General features: G+C 39.8%; 1 protein-coding gene across 6 annotated transcripts in view; it reads right to left on the bottom strand.

Moving 5' to 3' along the window:
* Positions 1-4,330: 4,330 nt before the first annotated feature.
* The window catches only part of LOC126458138 (uncharacterized), a 404,279-nt gene continuing 383,393 nt past the window's right edge, over positions 4,331-25,216 (bottom strand). For all 6 annotated transcript variants that reach the window (XM_050094982.1, XM_050094983.1, XM_050094984.1 and 3 more), the window contains 2 exons: positions 13,295-13,489; positions 4,331-5,081 (listed from right to left, as the gene is read on the bottom strand). In XM_050094982.1, coding sequence (XP_049950939.1) covers positions 4,945-5,081; positions 13,295-13,489 — 332 coding nt within the window. In that variant the 3' untranslated portion in view covers positions 4,331-4,944. The remainder of the gene's footprint in view (positions 5,082-13,294; positions 13,490-25,216) is intronic.

Here is a 25,216-nt window from a genome sequence, read left to right as displayed (position 1 = left end):
GTAAACTACGTGAAGTCTCTCTCTGTTAGCTTTATTGAATCCACACACCCATGCTTTGCTAAATTCATTCATGTATGTGTTCATTGAAGTAGTTAGCTCATGTCTAATTTCCACTGCTTCTCTAATCACAAAGTTCCAACAGGTTGAAAAGCATGAGCCAGAATTTCTGTATGTTCAAATATAATCTTGTGTTTATGTATTAGGATGTGCTCTACCACTGCTTCATGACTTAGTAAAATTGATATCAGTTATGCCTTTTGTTCTGTTGTATTAAATCTGTTGTTCCCAACCTTGGGATAATTACCCCCTGAGGGATAAAAACAAAATGGTTCAATTGTGTTTCAGTCACAAAACTAACTTATTTATCAAAGATTATTAGTACAAGGTTGTGCATAATGAATATTAGGATATAAAAAGGAACAGAATTTTGAAACAAACTGACAAACAATGAAAACAAAGAAAAATGTGTACCATATATATGTATGTATGCTCTTTAATTCGTTTTGAATGAAACACCACACAGATGGTTGCCATCACATTCTGTGAATTCCTCCAGGAGGCAAACAAAATCTTCCATCACCCAATTCAACATGTTCAATGGGGTTCCCTTTCACAGGTATATGTATCATTTCGAGTTCAGCTGTGGTATGAGGATGTGTAGCATACACTTGATTCTTCTAGTATTCCCACAACAAGAAATCAGTGGCAGTCAAATTGGGCAACCTTGCTGGCCAGTGAATGTCTCCAAATCTGGAAACCAACCAACCATGAAATTAACACCACAAGACATTCATTCATGGACTTGTGGGCCCTACGAGCTGCCCCATCCTGTTTAAACTACGTCGAACATCACTGGAAGGAGAAATCATTTAAAATTGAACAGAGCAATCACTAGTAACTGTTACTGCACGATCCTAAATACCCTCAAAAAATATTGACCGATCGTCTGAAACAAAGCCATGCTGCACCACACAGTCACCCATTCACAGTACATGGGTGCTCATGCAGCCAACAAGCATTAGTTTGACTACGTCATGTCCATTGCTTTAAACCTGTTCATTTACACCTCCGTTTAGACGAAAATGGGCCCGATATTGGTATTTGTTGTTTCACATATGTGGGCCGGCTGCATAAAGCTCCAGGAAATGCAAGGCCTTGTTTCATCAAGCAATTTTATCTCGTTTGATTAGTTTCTATGTGACCTGCAATTTGTATGGGTGTAAGCGCAGGTTGTCACAGATGACACACCAAAGGGTATGCTCTGAAATTGTTATTACCTAAGCAAATCTGGCATCAGAGCAGTGAGAACTTGGGACAACTGCTTTATGTGCCTCCTCCACTGTACGCGCACTCTGTATGCTTTGGTGCCTGGACTTTTGTTCTTTGCACAAGATGCAGTAGTCCCGAGGTTTTGCAAATAATCTGAGACTTCATCATGTTATTTCAGCTCAAAAGGGTGAATAAAGTCACTGAACAGTGATGGGATAATCATTTTTTAAATATACCTCAAACCTCTGAACACTCGAGGCCATAATATTACAAATAACCACCCTTCCCCAATGCAACAAGTGCATACTTATTTCATGCAGGCACAAAAGTGACACTGTACCATGTGACTCACAACCTACAATTCACTCTGCTAGGTCCTGTATTATCACAATTTTGTAAGACTACATTACTGAATAAGTAAGGTACAAATGATTACTTTTTTTTTTTTTTTTAAACACTAACATTCATATATGAAACAATGTTGCAGGGCTCACAGCCTGTGAAACAAATGTAGGAACATCTTCCTCACACAGTCCACCTAGTAATGCATACTTCGTACTCTGTACATGCACCTATCACACTAACATTGAGACAAATACATCACATGTGCTTAAATATCTCATGAAAATGCCTTCTCAGAGTTTGATGAACAACACAAGAGCGCAGTCAGAACATGACTGACTTCGGAGCCCATGCCCTGCCGGCTTTATAGGGCCCACCGTGAGTGCTGATAGGCTGGCGTGGCAGGTATAGCCAGCACAGAGTGCTGTGGTGGTGACAGCAGTGCTCACAGGTTATTGGGGCCCGCCTAGTGGTTGTCATCTACATCCATGCCTTGTGGCGGGCTGTCAAAATTGTCCGACTGGGATACCAGAATTAGTATTAATGGCAGGGAAAACACACAAAACACTGACAGCCTGAAGTCTTCCAATTTCTGTTAGGCCTTCTTTTTGTAAATCAGTTGATTGCTGGACCCCTTACTTCTTAACTAAGTACTCTGCATACATTTTAATTTGCATAATTTTAATTGGTGGTGCACAGTGTGTTGATGCAAGTGTAACTGGGAAGAGGAGTGGTGTGCAGGAAGCAGGTTTTGTACGAAGCATCTACCCTCAATATGGATAGTTACTTTTCTTTTCTAAGTAGTGGTTTTAACTAACACTTGCTATGAACTGAGGATTGCTTCAGCAGTCTATAGAAAAGCTTGTTCAAACCAATTGTGTCAATGATTTATTAGTTTGAGTTTTGATAAAACACCTACAAACTAGATATCATTTGCCTTTTGTCATTTTAAATAAAAGTGCACTTATGTGCTGGCAGCTTTTGCATTGCATGCTGTAGTTTGAAACTGTTTGCATGGTTAATGATGAGAAGTGAACAGGACAAATGATGAGTTGCATGATTAAACAAGATAGTGGAACCAATGAGAAAATACTGTTTGATAAATGTTGTCATGATATTGAATGTATAAATTATGAGATGCAGCATAATTGAGTAGGTTATGCAGAATGTTGTCATACAAAACAGAAAATTCTGTAAATGTTTGTACTCTTAGGATCCTGCGCAACCACAACTTTGGAAATCGAGGCTTTCAAAAATATCCTAAAAAGTTTTCAAAATTGTCATCCAACTATGCTACAACAGGTTCGTCACCACAGCCAGTTTTCCTTCAGTAACATTTGTTGGCTTTGACAACTCACAACTAAACTATCACTTCAAGCTAGCCCATAACACAGACTACACTACTGGTCAGTCTGTTACCACAGCCAGTTTTCCTCCTGTCACATTCACTGACTTTGCCATCTCACAACCAAAACTCTAACACTGGAATACAAAACAATATCCCAAGAAATGAGATTCTGAGATTCTCACGCACTATTGTCTACTGTCACCCGATTGGCTATGGCAAACTAAAATGAAAGGAAATGCCAATAGCAGCAGAAGAGCAGATGACATCATAAATGCCCTTAAACCAATAATCCTTTTTCATTCTAAAGTTTAGGTAGGTGTCAATGTTGTTGGTGGGGTGCAGGTTCGAAGTCAGATTGGGGAAGGGAGGAATAGCTAACATGTCATTGCTCTTGGGGGTAATGGTCTCAGAAAGGTTGGGAACCACTGTACTGTAGGATTGTATTTTTTTAAATTGTTCTCAATTTCTTCAGTTTGAACTGTGTGCACCACACAGTTAACAGCACCCATTGACAAGCTATTTTTTGCAGTAGCTGATTTTCTTTTTCATTTTTTCTTTTTGTACAGTATTTATTTTACTCTTTATTTCATTATTCCTTCAGGTCTGGAGATGATCTATATCTGTATAAAATGAGCATTCAAGGAAACTATTAATGAAAATTGTTTCCGCAAGCCTGCCTACACTTAGATTTAAATAACTTAGTGATTGACGTTGTGGGATAGGTGGTAGGAGCCAGCCACAAGCCAATCAGTTCTTTTTCAAGTAACACAGGCTTGCTGTGTTGCCTATTTTGTAGATACCTGAAGAGCCTGGTCAAGTGTGGCTTGCTGAATGCCAGCGACACTGCCCACAGCCCCAACCCCACCATTGTAATCTGTAAATCACAAAGTCATTTTATTCAAGCTGCAGTACTGATATGTAAAGGAGAGCATACTGTTCATAAATTTTTCTTGTAAATGGTTTCTGAAAATTAACATAGGTGATTTCAACTGAAATTGACAACTGGTTTCTAATTAGCACAGGGCCTGAACAGTTTGCATAGAGTGGGGTAGCTGTCCACAGGAAGCAAGTCCCAGACCTACCACAATACTGTACGGATCTTTGTTTCTTTCAACATTTGTTAACTGATTTGCTTTATAATCATCACCAATAATCAGTCAAAGTTCGTATATAGAAGAATGTACTACCTATTTTGTTAGTAATATGAAACATTCTTATTGTCTTCATTTCTTCCCACTTTTAATATTGATTCAGCTGATGTTGGACAGCAATGAAGCTGTGAGTGAAAGAAAATGGTTAAAAGTCTCCAGTAAGTCCTTGGCTAAATCACATAATACACAAGTACCAGAATTGGTGTTACACAGTGGAGCATACATGTTTATTTTGTTTATTAAGAATCTCTAATTATGCTGTCAACAAATTTTAAAATGTCACAATTCTTAACATAAGATTATTTAGTTTGAATTTCTCATCTGCACCTGCTTCAGCCTAACAAATATTTAAAAAAATACCTGCACATTATGACAATTTTTTTAAAAATTTACTTGTCCAGTAACAAAATTACTTATTTTCAACACAAGCAATATCTTTTTTTGCATCACAAATAACACTTTTACCTGGTTTGTAAGTTGGTAAAATATTAAAAACATCACATACTTATTTATTTTCAAATAAAGTTATGGCGCTGTTCCACAAACAACGGAGGAAACTAAATTTACTTCTAACTCTAACATTGTATTGAAGTGGTACTGAAAGGAATATGCCACAGATGCTGCCACCACACTCACAGTCTCAGTCTCATACAAATAATTAAGCTTCATTGTTCAATATGTGCTTAATGTCAACCTAGTGAAGCTGATTTTACATGTAGCAGCTTTTGACAAGTATTTTATCACAAAATTAACAGACTTGATACAACGGTGTACACAAAAATTAAATTAAAATTTTCACAGCAGGGTCACACCAACTGTTCATAAACTGCCACATTAACTGTGCACATTGCTGCCAGATTGGCTAATGTCAGTCTCCATGTTTGATACTCCTGATGAGGCTCCATCTGAAGCAGTCCCACTCCCATTTGCAGCAGTACTCGTACTCGCAACTGCCCCCTGGCAGGTGACTCCTGTAACAGCAGTTATCATAAGTGTGATACAATATTAATAAAATGCAGAACATTTCTTAGTATTTTACTGTATTAGTGAAAGATGCTAAAATTATTAAATCCACCCTCTATGCATCTCTCAATTTTTTGAACATTCTATTGTCCTATTGTATTGAAGCAATTTTGATATTATTTTCTGGAGAAAAGGGATTTGTTCTGGCCAGCTGTTAAATCATTTCTCTAACTCAGGGCCAAAATTCAACCATTTTCTCTAATGCCTAGTTAGATGGTAGATACAAATGCAAGACATAGGTTGCTAGACCTGCAATACAAGTGTATAAGATCTTCACTGCATTGCAGATTTCTTCTAGCAAGCTGCATATTGGAGCAAGTGCAAAATCTTGCTTTTTATTAAAGGCAATTTTTTGCATTAACAAAATGCAGCAGAGCCAACAAAAAGTCAGAAGCCCTTTTCTGCAATCATATTATGTAACTTCTGCTTTCTTCTACTTTTCCTTCCTTCCTTGTTTGTTTGTTTCATTCCAGGTTTCAGCACAGAGACCCAGTTTCAGTGCCACACAAAAATTCAAATTTTCTTCACAGTTACACAGCTATACATACAAACTTGTTTGTATTCTTGGATAGACCGACACTGAACACATGGATATATATATTCTCAGTGTGTTAGGATTATGGGCTGTGTATTCGTTACATCACACATATTGTTGAAATTTTAATTTTTTAATCTCAATGAATAAAATGATTGATAGTACACAGTGTGCACACTCACTGCTCATCCATTGTATCACTGGTGAGAAACGCAATTACACAGTGGAGGAGACGTTTTTGGCCACTGAATGTATAAAATATCCTGTTATGAATTATCATAGTGTCAAGTGCAATACTGTAGAGTGAAAGATTCATTCTGAAAACAACACTTAGACTACAGCTGAGCCATTCTCTACCGCATCCTTTCTCCAAGGAGTGCTGGACCAGCAAAGACAGGGAGGTACTTGCACGATTAAAAATTTTCCATTTTCAGGTGTATGTGGTTCTTTGCATGAAGGTGGGAATGCATTGCTTTTTGTGTTTGTCACAACAATTGGCTGGGTTTAGGAATGCACCAGCATGCTGCAGCAACATGTGAGAGAAAGCAAGTCTACATGGATGTATGGAGTGGGCGCGCACATATGCTGAGAAATACACTTAAATTTTGTGTATATAATGCTAGCACATGCTTATACAAGACCCAATAAATATTATGAAAAATGTTGCATGTTGTTGTTGAATAAATGTGATCTCTGTCCTGAATTGGCTGACTTATGCATTCATCTGCATTCTACTAAATAAAATTTGTGAACTTGTTTCATTGCAGATAACAGCCGAGGAACTTATAGGGTGGACAATGTTAACTGCTCAAAGGATATCTACTCACTCATAGCATCAACTTTACAAAGGGAAAACCAACTTAAGACCCAGCAAAGAAAGAATTCAATAGGTGGTTACGAAGATGCAGCACTGCATGAATGTAGTAATTGGCAATGGCATGAGCACGACACAATCTAGTAGGCCAGTAGAGCTTTGTTCGTTAATAAGTCTTGGGAATGAATAGTGAGATACCTCATGCACTGCATTTTACAACGGACACTTGTGTGAAGTCATGGTCTGCTGGAGTGATGGCTGGAAAAATATTTGTGCTCAACAAGACAGCCTTTTCTTTGTTCAGGCTGCCTGTATGACATCCTTGACTGCAGCACATGCACCTCTTGAGATTTACTGACTGGATGAATGAATTGACAATAAAAATTTCGAATGCCCCAAAAAGGCTACCACCACAGCCTGTAAAGTTACTCAACAAGTAGACTGTTGTGTGGTTGGTGGTAGCCACAACAGAGCCTAATGCTGTGGCCTGTCCATTAAACATGCGTCACTATTCATGTGGCAGTCAACATTTTAAGGGTTACGATTTGTTTTGGTCTTCCACATTTTAGCTATGCAGGTGACCAATATTTACTGTCCATCGCATGAAACATTTTTTATCTGGAAAAATTGTTTTATTGTGATTTTATCACTTCGTAGCCTGGGTTGGCACAGGTTAAGTTACAAAATTACAATGGAATCTGCAACATCGAATTTTTTTTTTCAATGAAGCAGGTAATATCTACCATTGCATTGATAGTATTGTGTACTCTATATCAAAATGTCATTATACACCTGTAGTTACCAACCAGCAGGTAATTACCCCTGAAGGATAAAATGAGGGGTAAAAAGGAAAAGGTTCACTTGCATTTTGGTCATAAAACTAAATTATTTTTTGAATTTGTTACAATTATTATTTTGTAAGACTGTAATATTGGTTACATGAGTTACCAATAATTGTATTTTTTGTCAAATAATAGCCTTAAAGTGTGACACAATGTAGTGGAGGTTAGAGCTTGTGAAATGAATGTATGATCCTGATGATGATGATGATGATGATGATGATGATGATAAATGATGATGATGATGATGATGATGATGATGATAACCACAACCACCATCACCAATATTTCTTGACATGTGTGATGGAGATTTATTTGAATAGGATGTGGGTGTAGATAATGAACTGCCTGAGAATTATTCAAAGTTTATACTCTTATAAAACAGAGGCCTCCTGTATGTGCATCTGTATGTTCTAATGTGCACTGACCAATCCATTAGATTTCAGACATTGCATTGTAGAAACTAAATTCTTCCACTGATACTTGGACCATGTACCTTCCAATTATCTTCAGAATGATCCTACATACTGAAGCTGCAGCATATGTTCCTGTCCATTTACACTTGGCTGTCCAATGACACATGCAGCCCAGACTGTTATGACCTCAGAGATATTTTTTGTTGTTGTTGTGGTCTTCAGTCCTGAGACTGGTTTGATGCAGCTCTCCATGCTACTCTATCCTGTGCAAGCTTTTTCATCTCCCAGTACCTACTGCAACCTACATCCTTCTGAATCTGCTTAGTGTATTCATCTCTTGGTCTCCCTCTACGATTTTTACCCTCCACGCTGCCCTCCAATACTAAATTGGTGATCCCTTGATGCCTCAGAACATGTCCTACCAACCGATCCCTTCTTCTGGTCAAGTTGTGCCACAAACTTCTCTTCTCCCCAATCCTATTCAATACTTCCTCATTAGTTATGTGATCTACCCATCTAATCTTCAGCATTCTTCTGTAGCACCACATTTCGAAAGCTTCTATTCTCTTCTTGTCCAAACTATTTATCGTCCATGTTTCACTTCCATACATGGCTACACTCCATACGAATACTTTCAGAAATGACTTCCTGACACTTAAATCTATACTGGATGTTAACAAATTTCTCTTCTTCAGAAACACTTTCCTTGCCATTGCCAGCCTACATTTTATATCCTCTCTACTTCGACCATCATCAGTTATTTTGCTCCCCAAATAGCAAAACTCCTTTACTACTTTAAGTGCCTCATTTCCTAATCTAATTCCCTCAGCATCACCCGACTTAATTAGACTACATTCCATTATCCTTGTTTTGCTTTTGTTGATGTTCATCTTATATCCTCCTTTCAAGACACTGTCCATTCCATTCAACTGCTCTTCCAAGTCCTTTGCTGTCTCTGACAGAATTACAATGTCATCGGCGAACCTCAAAGTTTTTATTTCTTCTCCATGAATTTTAATACCTACTCCGAATTTTTCTTTTGTTTCCTTTACTGCTTGCTCAATATACAGATTGAACAACATTGGGGAGAGGCTACAACCCTGTCTTACTCCCTTCCCAACCACTGCTTCCCTTTCATGTCCCTCGACTCTCATAACTGCCATCTGGTTTCTGTACAAATTGTAAATAGCCTTTCGCTCCCTGTATTTTACCCCTGCCACCTTTAGAATTTGAAAGAGAGTATTCCAGTCAACATTGTCAAAAGCCTTCTCCAAGTCCACAAATGCTAGAAACGTAGGTTTGCCTTTCCTTAATCTTTCTTCTAAGATAAGTCGTAAGGTCAGTATTGCCTTACGTGTTCCAGTGTTTCTACGGAATCCAAACTGATCTTCCCCGAGGTTGGCTTCTACTAGTTTTTCCATTCGTCTGTAAAGAATTCGTGTTAGCATTTTGCAGCTGTGACTTATTAAGCTGATAGTTCGGTAATTTTCACATCTGTCAACACCTGCTTTCTTTGGGATTGGAATTATTATATTCTTCTTGAAGTCTGAGGGTATTTCGCCTGTTTCATACATATTGCTCACCAGATGGTAGAGTTTTGTCAGGACTGGCTCTCCCACGGCCGTCAGTAGTTCCAATGGAATATTGTCTACTCCGGGGGCCTTGTTTCGACTCAGGTCTTTCAGTGCTCTGTCAAACTCTTCGCGCAGTATCATATCTCCCATTTCATCTTCATCTACATCCTCTTCCATTTCCATAATATTGTCCTCAAGTACATCGCCCTTGTATAGACCCTCTATATACTCCTTCCACCTTTCTGCTTTCCCTTCTTTGCTTAGAACTGGGTTTCCATCTGAGCTCTTGATATTCATACTAGTCGTTCTCTTATCTCCAAAGGTCTCTTTAATTTTCCTGTAGGCGGTATCTATCTTACCCCTAGTGAGATAGGCCTCTACATCCTTACATTTGTCCTCTAGCCATCCCTGCTTAGCCATTTTGCACTTCCTGTCGATCTCATTTTTGAGACGTTTGTAATCCTTTTTGCCTGTTTCACTTACTGCATTTTTATATTTTCTCCTTTCATCAATTAAATTCAATATTTCTTCTGTTACCCAAGGATTTCTACTAGCCCTCGTCTTTTTACCTACTTGATCCTCTGCTGCCTTCACTATTTCATCCCTCAAAGCTACCCATTCTTCTTCTACTGTATTTATTTCCCCCATTCCTGTCAATTGCTCCCTTATGCTCTCCCTGAATCTCTGTACAACCTCTGGTTCTTTTAGTTTATCCAGGTCCCATCTCCTTAAATTCCCACCTTTTTGCAGTTTCTTCAGTTTTAATCTACAGGTCATAACCAATAGATTGTGGTCAGAGTCCACATCTGCCCCTGGAAATGTCTTACAATTTAAAACCTGGTTCCTAAATCTCTGTCTTACCATTATATAATCTATCTGATACCTTTTAGTATCTCCAGGGTTCTTCCATGTATACAACCTTCTTTCATGATTCTTAAACCAAGTGTTAGTTATGATTATGTTGTGCTCTGTGCAAAATTCGACCAGGCGGCTTCCTCTTTCATTTCTGTCCCCCAATCCATATTCACCTACTATGTTTCCTTCTCTCCCTTTTCCTACACTCGAATTCCAGCCACCCATGACTATTAAATTTTCGTCTCCCTTCACAATCTGAATAATTTCTTTTATTTCATCATACATTTCTTCAATTTCTTCGTCATCTGCAGAGCTAGTTGGCATATAAACTTGCACTACTGTAGTAGGCGTGGGCTTCGTATCTATCTTGGCCACAATAATGCGTTCACTATGCTGTTTGTAGTAGCTTACCTGCATTCCTATTTTCCTATTCATTATTAAACCTACTCCTGCATTACCCCTATTTGATTTTGTGTTTATAACCCTGTAGTCACCTGACCAGAAGTCTTGTTCCTCCTGCCACCGAACTTCACTAATTCCCTCTATATCTAACTTCAACCTATCCATTTCCCTTTTTAAATTTTCTAACCTACCTGCCCGATTAAGGGATCTGACATTCCACGCTCCGATCCGTAGAACGCCAGTTTTCTTTCTCCTGATAACGACATCCTCTTGAGTAGTCCCTGCCCGGAGATCCGAATGGGGGACTATTTTACCTCCGGAATATTTTACCCAAGAGGACGCCATCATCATGTAATCATACAGTAAAGCTGCATGCCCTCGGGAAAAATTACGGCTGTAGTTTCCCCTTGCTTTCAGCCGTTCGCAGTACCAGCACAGCAAGGCCGTTTTGGTTATTGTTACAAGGCCAGATCAGTCAATCATCCAGACTGTTGCCCTTGCAACAACTGAAAAGGCTGCTACCCCTCTTCAGGAACCACACGTTTGTCTGGCCTCTCAACAGATACCCCTCCGTTGTGGTTGCACCTACGGTACGGCTATCTGTATCGCTGAGGCACGCAAGCCTCCCCACCAACGGCAAGGTCCATGGTTCATGGGGGGGGGGGCAGAGATATTTACTGGTTGATAAAATAGTTTACATCAACTTTTTTCCAGCCGGCTGATAAATAGACTTAGTGATCAAATGTGTGCAACCTGCCAATATAATTCCCTACGAATGGGACACCACTATAGAAAAGTCTTTGAGAGCCAATACAAATAAGGGCCACAGTGTGCGATTTGTCACAACTGAAACTGGCATCACAAGTCGTTCACCAGGCTGATTTCAACTGTATCCCAGTTGACTACTCTTGTTCCTATATTTGCTTCAGTTGGTCCAGTCAACACTTCCTTTGTCTTCCTATCAGTCCAACTTGTGTGAAGCCACTGTTTTGTTATCTTTCCCTTGACCACTCATTTAACATAGCCAAACAATCTCAAATGGGCCCTTGTCACCTTTTATTTTCAAGGATGTGAACAGTCCCGTTCCTCTCCTGGTTTTTTAATTTCTTACCCTATTGTTCCTAGTTTTCTGAACAATAATTCATAAAACTTTCATTTCTGCAGCTTGCAGTCTGTTACTGACCAGTTTGGTTGTTCTGCAGGTCTTTAGGCCAGACATTGTTATGGGGATAAGATACAAGAAGAGGATGAGGATGATCTGTTTCAATTTTATGGGGACTCATTTGTTCCGAAGTAGATTCCAAACTTGAAGACAGAACCCAGCCGATTTATTAGTTCGGTTATTGATCTCATGCTGTATTTTTTTTATTGCACAAAATGATGACCCAAGGTATATCTGTACTGGTCTAGCATAAATATTTTTGGTGGATCACAGTAGATACCTTCAAAGGCATTGATGAGGAAGAATCAGAAAGTAACACACAATAATTTTTTCTTCCTTGGTGCTGCAGCTGGAATGTTGAAATTTCTCAACAATATAGTTTGAAGTTGGCACTACAGACGGCATTTCATTTTCATGTGCAGTTCTGGAGAGAGAAGCTTGAACTACGAAATAAATATGGCGTCCATGGTACTGTTAACTTGTGAAGAGCAGCAAAGTTTAGTCCGGTATAAGGGCGTAAACCAAGTGAAATTCAGAGGGAAACACGTGACATGTATTGGGACGACTGTATTGTCTGTAGCAAAGTCTCCAGGTGGTGTTCATTGTTCCTAGAGGGCCATGTGAACCTTTGTGACTTGCCACAGTCTGGGTGGCCAGGAATAGCCGCAGCCCTGAAGAATGTTGGACCCATTGAGGCAGCCATTTTGAATGACCGGCGATGCAACTGCGAATCTTACTGCAGCAGTTCAACATTTCCTACTGAACCATACTGTTCATGACATGCTGACATTTTGTAAAGTTAGTGCTCACTATGTGCCAACGAATCTGACAAGCAACCAAAAGGGCCAGCGAATGATAAGCTTGGGTCACTTAACCTATCATGTTGCAGGACATGAGTTTCTAAAAGGAATCGTCACTAGGGACGAGTTGTGAGCATACCACTACATGTTTCAAACCAAGCAGGCCTCTATAGAGTGGAAACATGATGGTTCCCCAGTACGAAAAAAATTCAAAGAGACTCAGTCTTCTAGAAAAGTGCTTGTGTCAGCATTCTGGGATACGCACTGTGTGTTATTGGTGAACTCTGCTGTACACAGGACCATTGTAAATGCTGCAGGCTAGATTAAAACTTAGGTTAAGTTTTGTTACATCCTGCGTGACAAACGCCACAGCATTAATGCTGACGGTGTCAAACTTGTTCATGACAATGCTTGCCCCCACGTTGTGCAGACTTTGCACTGTTGGACTTACATCTGTTTTGTCCCATGACTATACGCCACGCTAACGAACTTCTACGAACAGGGCATGTTGAAACTGGTACCACGGTGGAAGAAATATGTTGTGAACACTGGTAACCATGAAGAAATATAGGTAAAGGATGTAAGTTAATATGTGATTTTTTTTGTTTTGTTATCTACTAAACTTTTTGGTAATAAAATTATTGTGTGTTAGTTTCCAATCTTGCCTCATAAGTGTGTGTGTGTGTGTGTGTGTGTGTGTGTGTGTGTGTGTGTGTGTGTGTGTGTGTGTGTGTGTTTTGGGGGAGGGGGATAGGGGTCGTTACCAGAAGTTGAGGGGTGTCTCCCATCAAGATCAGCCGTCGTGAGCTTCTGCAAGCAGTGTGAAAGGTCTGCAGTGGTGGTGGCCGCATGCTCGCCCAGAATGTCTGGCAGCGCGTTACGCCGCCCAGTGCGCCCGGACGTCAGGAACTCCTGCACCGGGTCACCTGCCTGCTCCATCACCGACAGCATCTTCACGACTGCAACACACCGAGACGTCGTCATTAAAATAGAATCTAATATTCACAACAGTAAATGAAAAGTAATTAAAACAGTTGTTCATGGGAACTGTAGCCAACGTGTTCTGAGGACCTCCTAAGAATTGTTTACACTTAAACGGGTAGTTTTCAGTTGGTCAACCAAACACATGACGTGGCTATCCTTCTGGCAAAGAAGATACGGTACGTGGATTGCAGTCTACCTCAGAATATAACATTGATGTTTTACTGGAAACTGTGCAGACAGGTACCCAAGTCACATAAATCACGAAAGTAGGAAATTATTAGCACCGGATTAAAGAATTTTGGCAGTAAGGCCAACTTTCCCGGTGGCATCCTGTCTTCGTCGATTTACCGGTTTGTACAGCCAAACTGTTTTGGCTATCATAGACTCAGGCATGCACAGTAATTGCTGTAACCTGTTTTTCATTATTATGATCTCACGGTTCTTCTCTTACGTTATTCTCAGCGTACCACACTTCATATGAAATTTCGTCGAGAGGACATCACACTAACTTGTGTTAAACAAAAGCAAATAGTTATTTCGGTTCTCATTCGGAAAGTACTTCCACGTACTTAATTCATCGTTATTCAAAACCAAGGGTAACAACACTACGCGAAGAATAAAATGCGTTGCAGTGGGAGGGTGCATTTTGTTTACTTTTTTTACGTCGCAAGTTGTGAATGGAATTCCAGGAAAAGGTCGAATCTTTAGTTCGGTGTTGCGTTATCATGATTTCATTTCTGACAGTTATCATGCGTTCACTGGCTGTATCTCTGAAACGGTTGAGAATAGTGCAGATTCTTATATCTATCTTTTTACAGTTATCCTCTTCAAAAACGTACCTGTTTCCGCCTAAAGTACTCAACATACACGCACAGGGGTCTATTGTTCACGTTATTGTTAGTTGTGTTTACTCTTTGTTTTTACATAGCAACAAATATGATACGGCACTGCATGATGTTAGCAATATTCCTCCCGTTATTTATAAAAACTCTCATCACTCTTGCAAATTTCAATAAAGTTGATCGAACATACCTGTAACAAATCTACCATCACATCTCTGAATTGCTTCGATTTCTTTCTTAAATCCGACGCATGGTGAGGGTACCAAACACTCGTGCAGTACTCAAGAAAGGGTCGCAATAGTCTCCTTTATAGATGACCTACACTTTCCTAGAATGATATGTTCATATGTGGATGAAAGCTCTCCTCTCTCAAGGAAATTTATTATGTAAGAAGATTCTCATGAATTCTGGGACATACCGACGTTAAGAATATTGGTCTAATTTTGCGGGTCTGTTCTTTTACCCTTCTTATATAAGGTAATCACCCGAAATTTTATTTATTTATTCTTTATAGTTGCTGGAGTCTTTTCCGCTAGGCGAACCTCAATGGGACAGTGCCAAAGAGTACTCTTAGTAAAACCGAATTGCTACTCCATTTGAACCTGTCGTTCTATTTGTTTTCAATTCACTCAAGATATCAGGTTATGTTGCTGGCCCGTTCTGCCAGTTACGGTAGTCAATGTACAGAATTAAATGTCGTGTCACGTACATCTAGCTAACTGCTGCTGAGAATGTGGCCTCAGTTCTGTCTGAAATTCCGTCGTGGAAGGTTTGTCCGGGAACAATAATTGTCTACCACAGGAAGGTAATTTATGTAAGTGGGATTATTCTCTGACAATTTGGCTAATCCACAAATAGAAACACAAGTTAGAAAAAGACTGCGTAAGATAAGCTAGAAACACAATACAGTCATTCGTTGACCGCGAAAGGCTGAATATCATTTCGACTCACGCCCCTGCACTATCCACAAATTCAAAAAAATTAGTAGTGCGCCACGACTACTTTCATTTATTAGCAACTACACATGATTCAATTTCGACAGACCGTTAACTGAAACGGGAATGAGGAAAAGTGAAAAAAGTTGAACAGCTGCACAAGAGACTATCGGTCTGCGAAATTGAGCACACTCGTGGTCAAAATGAAGACACGTCAATGTAGACTTCTGCGAATAAAAACTAAGTAACACTGCATGGAAAATTAATTAGTCGCACAATGCCCCGTTAATTTATGGCGGTTGAGCTCCGTGACTGCTGATCGGATTATTGGAAGAAATATAGCAACTAGCCAATTTTTTTTTCTGTAGCGTTTCTGTCCTTTGCCCATCCTCAACTTCGGTAATACATTTGTATCTTCGGTGAGATGACGACACCACCACCGCCTCCGATATATTGCACAGGGAAAAACATGTAACCAGATATATTGCACTGGGAAAAAATATGTATAGTACAAAAATGTACAGGCTAATCCACTAGAAATTAACTTGATGATAATATGGAAAGAGGAGCGGAGAGGAAGAACAAGAAAATGAGAGATGTGATGGTGCAAAAAGGATTTGACACAGCACTGAAAGAGCTAAGGCGAAACAAGGCTGCTGTATTACGCAGTATTCCCTAAGTAGTATTGAGATCCGAGGGAGAGCCGGACGTGACAGAACTGTTCCACGTAATGTGCAAGATACACTGAAAGACGAAATACCGTCAAGAGTTCAAACTGATGTAATACGAAATTATTACATCAGTTTGAACTCTGAGGGTATTTCGTCTGGCTGCCTATCCTGCACATCATGTGGAACAGTTTCGTCACGGAAACAGGTGTGAACATTACCCAAATATTAATTTGATAAGTCATACTTGCAAAAGACTGACACAAATTATTTGCAGAAGAAGGGAAAAACTGGTAGAAGCCAAACTCGGGGAACACCAGCTTGGTGTCCTGAAAAACGTGGGAACAAGCGAGGCAATACTGACCTTCAGAAGATAGGTTAAAGAAAGGCAGCAGACGTTTATAACATATGGAGAATTGGACAAAGCTACTGAGAATTTTTTTAAAACTTCTTGGCTTGATTATGAAATTCATCGAGCAATACTGCATTGTCATATAGCTTTAAGGAATATTCACTGGAGTACACCCTTGAAATTCTGGGGGGAGGGGGGAGAGCAGGGATGAATACAAGAAGAGAAAAGTTGTCTACAACTTTAAGGATAATGGTGAGTAATCGAATTAAATCAGGCGATGCTGAGGGAATTTTATTAGTAAATGAGGCAATCAAAATAGTACAACAGTTTTACTAATTGAGCAGCAAGGTAACTGACGATCACCGAGTAGAAGGGATTCAAAATGCAGATGCAGACCGACAATGGCAAGAAAAACATTTCTGAAGAAGTGAAATTTCTAAAAATCGAACATAAATTCAACTGTTGGGTGTCTTTCCTGTAAGTACTTGTTCGGAGTGTAGCCTTGTGTGGAAGTGAAACGTGGACGATAAGTAGTTCAGACAAGAAGAGAAAGAAAGCTTCTGAACTGTGTGACTACAGAAGGACGCCAAAGATTTGGTGGGTAAATCGGATAACTAAATGGGTACTGAATCGAACTGGGGAGAAATGTAATTTATGGCATTACTTTAATAAAAGCAATGTTCGACTCGTAGGTCACATCTTGAGGAGTCAAGGTGTGGTCAGTTTGGTAAGGGATGCAAGTTAGGGGTTACAAATTGTGAAGACCAAGGCTTGACTACGACTGGCAGGATCAAATGGATATAGCATACAGTAGTTGCGCATAGATGGATATGCTTGCACAGGATATATTAGCATGAAGAGCTATATCAAACCAGTCTTCGGACTGAGCACCGCAGCAACAACCAACGTGAAGCAATCGTTTAGGTAATCAAACTTTTATCACACACAAGGCGCAGTGAGTGGCTCAATATCTTTCTCCTGTGGACCATTAGGAGCTTATACACACCGTGTATCGAATAAAGGAGGTGCTCTGTGTTCTCTAGCAGTACAACCTGCCACGCTGCTATTTTGGTACCAACTGCTAGAGAACAGTGAAGAATCAGTGCCGGCAGATCTTGTACGAGAGCTATATTGACGGATTTGAGGCTACAGTGAAATTTCTCTATTACCTGACACAGTGCTTTCTTCAAGCTGCACTTTCCATGGCACCCTCTGAAGCAAACCACCTCACCTCAGGCTTCGCGAAGGGTACTCAAAACCAATTTGGACAGGTGCAGTAGCTTCTAGGGAGCAAATCAATGTGTGCTGGTGGTTTCTTTCGCTTTTGTGAGAAGAAACAGATTATACGATGCAAAATATGGCCTATAGATATCCTGATTCCACGGAAAACGTTTTAAGCTCGTCTGTGGACATCTGTGTTATTGCGGAACATTAACTTATTCAGGGTCGTAGTTGGGTTTAACCATCAAAACACGTATTCAGTTTATCAATCTGTGGTTATTGAACTGACTGACTCAGGTGTGACTATGGCCATATGACCGCCTGCAGTTTAATCTCTAGATGAAACTGGTGCATTAATTTTTCAGATGCCAAATATTTAATATGACAGGGGAAAAAACAAGCATGTAAAACTTCCACGACCTACGTCAGTTTCACTGACGTCACTGGTCTGTGGTCTTATGAAACCGGTAGCGACTTAATTTGCACACCCCGGGGGAAACACTGAAGAAGGCCGCTGTAACAAGGCCTAAACGTCGGTTATAGCAATATTTTATACGATGCCGCAGCAGTAAAAACAGAAGAAATTTAATAAACTGTCAAGCATCTATCTGCTGACAATTCGAAACGTCGATTATTATTTTCCCGTGTTGACACTATAGAATCCAGAGTGTGCATATTTTTCTTGAATGAAGCCTCTCGTGTAAGAATTTTGTGACCACTACCGACCACATTCCAAGATCACATCCGAATGACCATTCAGGTGAAATTCACGTCCTCTTTAACCATCTCCAACCACGAAACATTTCCTTCGCTAGCTGTTGTTGTTGCCAGAACAAACTTTCATCGACCAGAGAAGTTTTTCAGTATCTTAATCCGTTGACTCAACGTGTGTCCGTTTCAAAGGAAATGTTAAATTCAGTAGCTCGAGGCGATGATTCACAGTCAAATACACTTTGAAACGTCAAAATTAAAATGGAAAAAAGGTACTGATGGTAGCGTTCCCTGTTTCAACTCTAGAATTCAAAGGACGAATAGTGTGTGGAATACTTAAATGAGTGAGTACTCTGAGGAATAGTTAAATGTGTGAATACTCGAAGTCCATCCTACACGGCTTATTCTCACACAGTGTTTGAACTTCGAGAAAAAAAAGGTTGAGTAAGTATGACGACGGAAGTGCTACAGTAGTTATTCAAATTGCATTACACACTAACACGGCGTAAAGTCAAACGCCGGCACGCCCGTCGGTAACGATGGAGAAGAGATGGCTGTAACCCCTCTCCAGGACGACAACGCGACAACAGCGGCCCCTATGTGAAGAGGTTATAGGCGCCGCGACCGATACAAGTTATGTTTTAACAATATTGGGAACGATGAACAGATTGAATACAAGATGTATATGGAAAATGAATTCCAGAAAATACTTAAATATCAGAATCACAATAAGAAATATGGTAACATGCTCCGAATTGTCTTCAACAGAATGGGTATAGGTTAGGAACTCGATCTCTAGTAGAGAGGGAATGGGTTGGGTCACGTTCCCGACCCTAACCTTACCTGCAAGTCACACATGAAAAATAAATCAGTAGTACAGCAGATACAAGAATATGGCGACAAACATCTGGAGTCTGATATAAAGGAAGATCTTGAACTCCCTATGGATGTGTTTAGAAGGCTGGAACTGACAAAAATAACAAGGCAGTGAAGTATTTTGCGATGTTGCTGTTCGGGACTTCTCTTCTGTCCATGTAATTTACCCTGGAAGGAACACATATCAAGGATTTACTGAATGATTAATCTTGGGTCTGGGAAATAATGATGAGGAACCTCAGGCTGCAGAAGAAGAAAATGTGCATGCTGCACTGCCACCAGTTGAAGGTGACAGTGAAGGTGCTAAGTTGTGCTACTGCTAAAGACTCATTCTTTGAATGCTGTGATTTATGACTGCAATTATCTGTAACCTTATTTATGTCATTTCATTGTAGCCATTTCTGTTACTGTTTTTGTGGGGAAAAAAAGTGGCGACGCCCCAGTTGAATAGCACCTTCCAGGCTAGCGATTTGGATACAAGCATCAACGCCTGTTACTTCGCTTGCACACTATGTAGCTCAGACTAGGAATTGTTTATACTGAAGAAGATTCATTATTTTGTATGTCGCCCTTTGCCTGCGACATCTGTGTAATTGTCAAACTTAAGTATTGTCAAACTTAAGTATTGTCAAACTAAAGTATTGTCAAACTAAAGTATTGTCAAACTAAAGTATTGTCAAACTAAAGTATTGTCAAACTAAAGTATTGTCAAACTAAAGTATTGTCAAACTAAAGTATTGTCAAACTAAAGTATTGTCAAACTAAAGTATTGTCAAACTAAAGTATTGTCAAACTAAAGTATTGTCAAACTAAAGTATTGTCAAACTAAAGTATTGTCAAACTAAAGTATTGTCAAACTAAAGTATTGTCAAACTAAAGTATTGTCAAACTAAAGTATTGTCAAACTAAAGTATTGTCAAACTAAAGTATTGTCAAACTAAAGTATTGTCAAACTAAAGTATTGTCAAACTAAAGTATTGTCAAATTAAAGTATTGTCAAATTAAAGTATTGTCAAATTAAAGTATTGTCAAATTAAAGTATTGTCAAATTAAAGTATTGTCAAATTAAAGTATTGTCAAATTAAAGTATTGTCAAATTAAAGTATTGTCAAATTAAAGTATTGTCAAATTAAAGTATTGTCAAATTAAAGTATTGTCAAATTAAAGTATTGTCAAATTAAAGTATTGTCAAATTAAAGTATTGTCAAATTAAAGTATTGTCAAATTAAAGTATTGTCAAATTAAAGTATTGTCAAATTAAAGTATTGTCAAATTAAAGTATTGTCAAATTAAAGTATTGTCAAATTAAAGTATTGTCATTTACTTCTTTTTGTAACAAAACTCATTAATACGAATTGGTTGAATGTTGTCTAGCGATCCAAGAAAGCAGGTTTCCTGTACACCCCATATTTGACGATGAGCATGGAGAGAGAATATTTGACGACAGGGCTGGAAGTAATACACACAATTTCTCCACAGTTATGTACTCTCACGTCACGCGTGAATTGGTCGATAAGTGTTAGGTCTTGCAATAGTGTGTATAATGTCCAATTTACACGCCGAACAGAATGTAAAACAAACGTAAGTTGGACACCAAACGTTGTGACTATACGGATGGGCAATAACTTGCTGGAAAACAGAGCAGAATAAAGGTTACAGCTTTGTAGTCTAAAGTTCTGAACATCAAAATAAAGAAGCTGCATAGAGAACAGACAGACTAAATATTATGATACAACTAGTCTCAAAGAGAGATTAATAGAATTACGAGTCAACACTAGCAGACAACCTAACTAAATGTGAAGAAATGGTGGGAGACTAGTATCAACCACGACTGGTCTCGAATTACGGAAACAGTAAACAGTGTAACCTCTGAAATTTTAGGCAAACTGAAGAGGTTAGATGAGGTGTGACTCAAATCAAGCGTGCCATCTAAAAACAGAAGAGAGAGAGAGGGGTAGTTAGGAAGAGGTGATTAGAAAATATCAGGGATCAGGAGTTACGAGACAAGTTTATCAGAATAAGGTAGAAAACGGCAACTTTACTAGGACAGGAGAAATATTAAAAAGAGCTAGTAGAAGAAGCAGAAGAGCGCTTATCCGCCACAGGAAAAGACAAGTGTACCAAAAAGTAAAGAAAGTAAGACAGAAATAAACGAAAGAAAAAGAGAGAGAGAGAGAGAGAGAGAGAGAGAGAGAGAGAGAGAGAATGAATGGCTTACCAGGACTCAACGGCAAGCTTACCAGCGCCCTTACACACATTAGGAGAAACGAATGTCGATAATACTAAAATTGTTGTCACGGGGAAAGATGCTTCACCTGGGATTAAGCAGAAGCAAAATGACAGAAGAACGTAAAGAAAGGCACATGAAAATGTGACAGGCTGACGACTTACAAAATACATGGGTGACCCAGTCACTCTGTCAACACACTCAGAGAATCTCCCTAAAATATGAGGAAACTGGAACAAATCACAAAACCTTAAAACTCTCACCCCATTCGTTTGAACGTTACTCAAAATATATGGCACATCTGTCAGTAAATCTTCCGTTGCCCTCTGGCCGGAATATAAGCCAGACTAATAAAATCTGGCGCATAGTGCTCTGCGTGCCGCAAGCACCACACATTGGAGGATCGTCTCTTCCGTGTGAGGTACCAGGCTTTGTAGACAGCAAAGTAGATACACCCCCCCCCAACGAAGAAGAAATACGGCAAATCACAAATCTTAAAAACAATGACTTTTGGCGGAGATCAAATTGCAGGAGAGCCAATAAAGAATGGAGGTCGCTAGTCGTTAAAACGATTATGAAACAGTTACGGAATGTTTGGGAATACTAAACATTGCCCAACGACTGGAAAATGACAGTAATCTGTCCTATACTAAGAAAGAACGGTACGCGTGAATTATACGCGACTATCAATGCGGTTTCAGGAAGAAAAGATGAACTTCAGGTTATCTTGTTACTAACAGACAGGCAACATAGAAAGGTTGGTAACAAAAACGTTGATATTCACATGGTTTTAGTTGTCTTCAAAATAGCTTATGACAACATATATGGGGGGAGGAGGGGCGGGGAGGAGCGGAGCACAATCACCAATGTTTTTAAGGAATATCAGTTTCCACGAAAGTCAGTCGTCAGTCTATCTAGTACAGACACGTTTAGACAAAACCTATTTTAGTGTAAATATTATTACAGGAGTGACAGAGCATTTTGTAGTCAAAATTGTTCTTAGACAAGGAGACGCATTATCTCCATCAACCGTATATTTTAATACCAGAAAAGATAGAGTACACAAAAATTAAACGCAGTGGGATAAGACAGGTTAACAACACAAAAAGTCGCCTAGTATATATGGGAGATGATCTAATAAATAGTGATAAAGAGGACTCTGAGCACATGACAAGTGCTTAGTGAAATAATGCAAGGAAAGCAGGATTACGAATTATCGAGGAGGCAATAACGTGTATGGTTGTGAGAAAGGCACTTAATGATGGTATCCCATCTGATAGCTGACGAAGTCGCTTTTAAAAGAATAGACACATTTAAATGTCTGAGTATTTTTAGGAGCATAAAAGAATGGAAATTGAGATCATCACAACGACCGCAGCGGCAAACAGCACATTTTTGCTAACAGGACATTCTGTGAAGCCGACAGTTTCGAGAAGTTTTAAAATCAGACTACACCAGAGTATAATTCTCCCGGTAGCTCTATATGGGTCTGAAACATTTACATTAAGAAAACCTGACGAACAAAAACTACTTTTGTGTGTGTGTGTGTGTGTATTCCTAGGGGACTAAACTGCTGACTGCTGAGGTGATCGGTCCCTAGACTTACACACTACTTAAACTAACTTATGCTAACAACAACAAACACACACACACTCCAACCTCTGGCGGGAAGGGCCGCGCAATCCGTTCATGGCGCCTCAAACCGCGCGGCCACTCCGCGCGGCAAAACTTTTAGTCTTCGAGAGAAAGATATTAAAGGAAAGTATTTGACCCAAGGAGGGACCCCGCCAGTTTCAGGAATGGAGGTCATTAAAAAATTATGACTGGCTGATCTACACTCACAAACTGATACTGGCCGAAGGATGAAGGAAGGAATGGTGTGGGCTGGGCATCTAATTAGGATGGAACAGGAAGGACTACTGCGAGTAGCCCTCTCAGGATCCGTGGAGGACGCGACAATCAAGAAGAAGAAACTTTCTGCTGTCGAATGTCCTGGACTAAATTTCGGAACACTCCTACGACACTAATGGAGTGAGAGCATATGATTGATAGTCAAAAATGGTTCAAATGGCTCTGAGCACTATGGGACTCAACTGCTGTGGTCATCAGTCCCCTAGAACTTAGAACTACTTAAACCTAACTAACCTAAGGACATCACACACATCCATGCCCGAGGCAGGATTCGAACCTGCGACCGTAGCGGTCACGCGGTTCCAGACTGTAGCGCCTAGAACCGCTCAGCCACTCCGGCCGGCGATTGATAGTCGTCCGTTGGTTTTGATGTTATTCGAGAAGAGTAGCCTAGCGACCAACACCGGTCCGCTCGATCACCATCTCTAACCCCATCACCACCATCACCTGCACAACAGCAACAGTAACAGTAGCACAATCACTCCACAAGAACTCGTCAGTCACGTGCACATACGACACTTGACGAACAAACTGTCGGAATGTTGGCGTTAAGTACATAAGCTTACACCTGCTTGTGCGTCACGCGGCTCCAATACACATGCGTGTTAAGTAGCGTATCAGTGTCATTCAATAGTCATTGGTTCATTGGTACGAAACTGTGGCCACGGACCTAGTCAGTGTGGCGGGCATTGCTCCAACAAATTTGGCGTTGTCACTGGGGGCACCTAGCAAGAATTAGTCGGTTTTTTTAAGACTGGTCATCGTGGGGCACTTTCTCTGTCAAGAAATACACCAGTGCAATATGCAGATATCGAAGTCTCCTCGTTTTTGTCCTGTCGACATTAGTAATTTAGGTCAGTTATTTACGTCAGTGATGTCTTCTGCGTCTGCTGTCGACGATTTTAAAGCTAAAGTACTTAGCAACGATGGCAAGAGCAAAAATTTAGGACTTTTAGCTCTGGTTGTTTTGTAAAACGCCACAAGTAAGCTGGAATCACAATTCCTGCTCTTGGAAATGCCAAACAATATAGCGATGCTTACCTCTCTTTTTCCACTTTGACTTATAGTCAACAGACAAACGGGTCAACAGAAAGCGATAGCTGCAAGCAAAACAGAGAAATGACTTGCGATTTTCACCTGAATAAATTGATCGAGAACTTTTCCTAGTTCCTTCCGACTCTCGGTGTCTCGACTTTATGTCGATCTCATTTTGTGCAACAATACACGGATACGACCATGCAAAAAGAAATCTTTTATGACTTTCCCCTACAGAAACACTTATTTAGTACTGAAAATAGGCCTAATAGCTGGAGATGCACACTCGAGTGAGTGTCGGATGCTGCCACCTTTGTGCCCTGGTTGTATGATCAAACGTTAGACTACGCTAAGTTAACAAGACTTACCAAACTATTGACTCAAGAACTTAGCTGCCCTTAGCAAGATACAAAACAATAAAAATACTGAGGAGATTTTAAGTCTGTGTCATACCGTCAGCTATGAAATAATTAACTGTACCAGTACCTTCTTTGCTTATCTTCAAGGTTAGTTCGTGGAATGAACATCTACACTGTTTTTAAAAAATGGTAAAGATTTAACCAGCTGTCACAACAACATTAATCTCAGTTGGAAAAGAGAGAGCAAAATCTCACGTGTCTACCAAATTGCGGTGAGCCTACTGAAAGTCACACATGCAGTAAGAATGAAGTTAGCAAATCCGTTAGGTCAACTTGCAGCTACTCTAACACTTATTATGCTCTCGTAAAGTGTGTGCATGTTTCGTTAGTAAGCGGCATATCGTTGTGTTATAACAGCGTACTATGTGCGTCGCCTTCTGTTTATCAATCAAACAATACGTGAAGCATTAGTCATCTAACAAACAGTGGATTATGTGCGTGTGGCGATACATGTGCCTGCTATGTAAACAGGGCCTGCTAGAGGTAACAGCCTTTTTACGATACG

Source organism: Schistocerca serialis, chromosome 2 (assembly GCF_023864345.2).
Source record: "Schistocerca serialis cubense isolate TAMUIC-IGC-003099 chromosome 2, iqSchSeri2.2, whole genome shotgun sequence".
Lineage (NCBI taxonomy): Eukaryota > Metazoa > Arthropoda > Insecta > Orthoptera > Acrididae > Schistocerca > Schistocerca serialis.
Note: the sequence above shows the minus strand (reverse complement) of the source record. Positions and strands in the feature narration are given on the sequence as shown.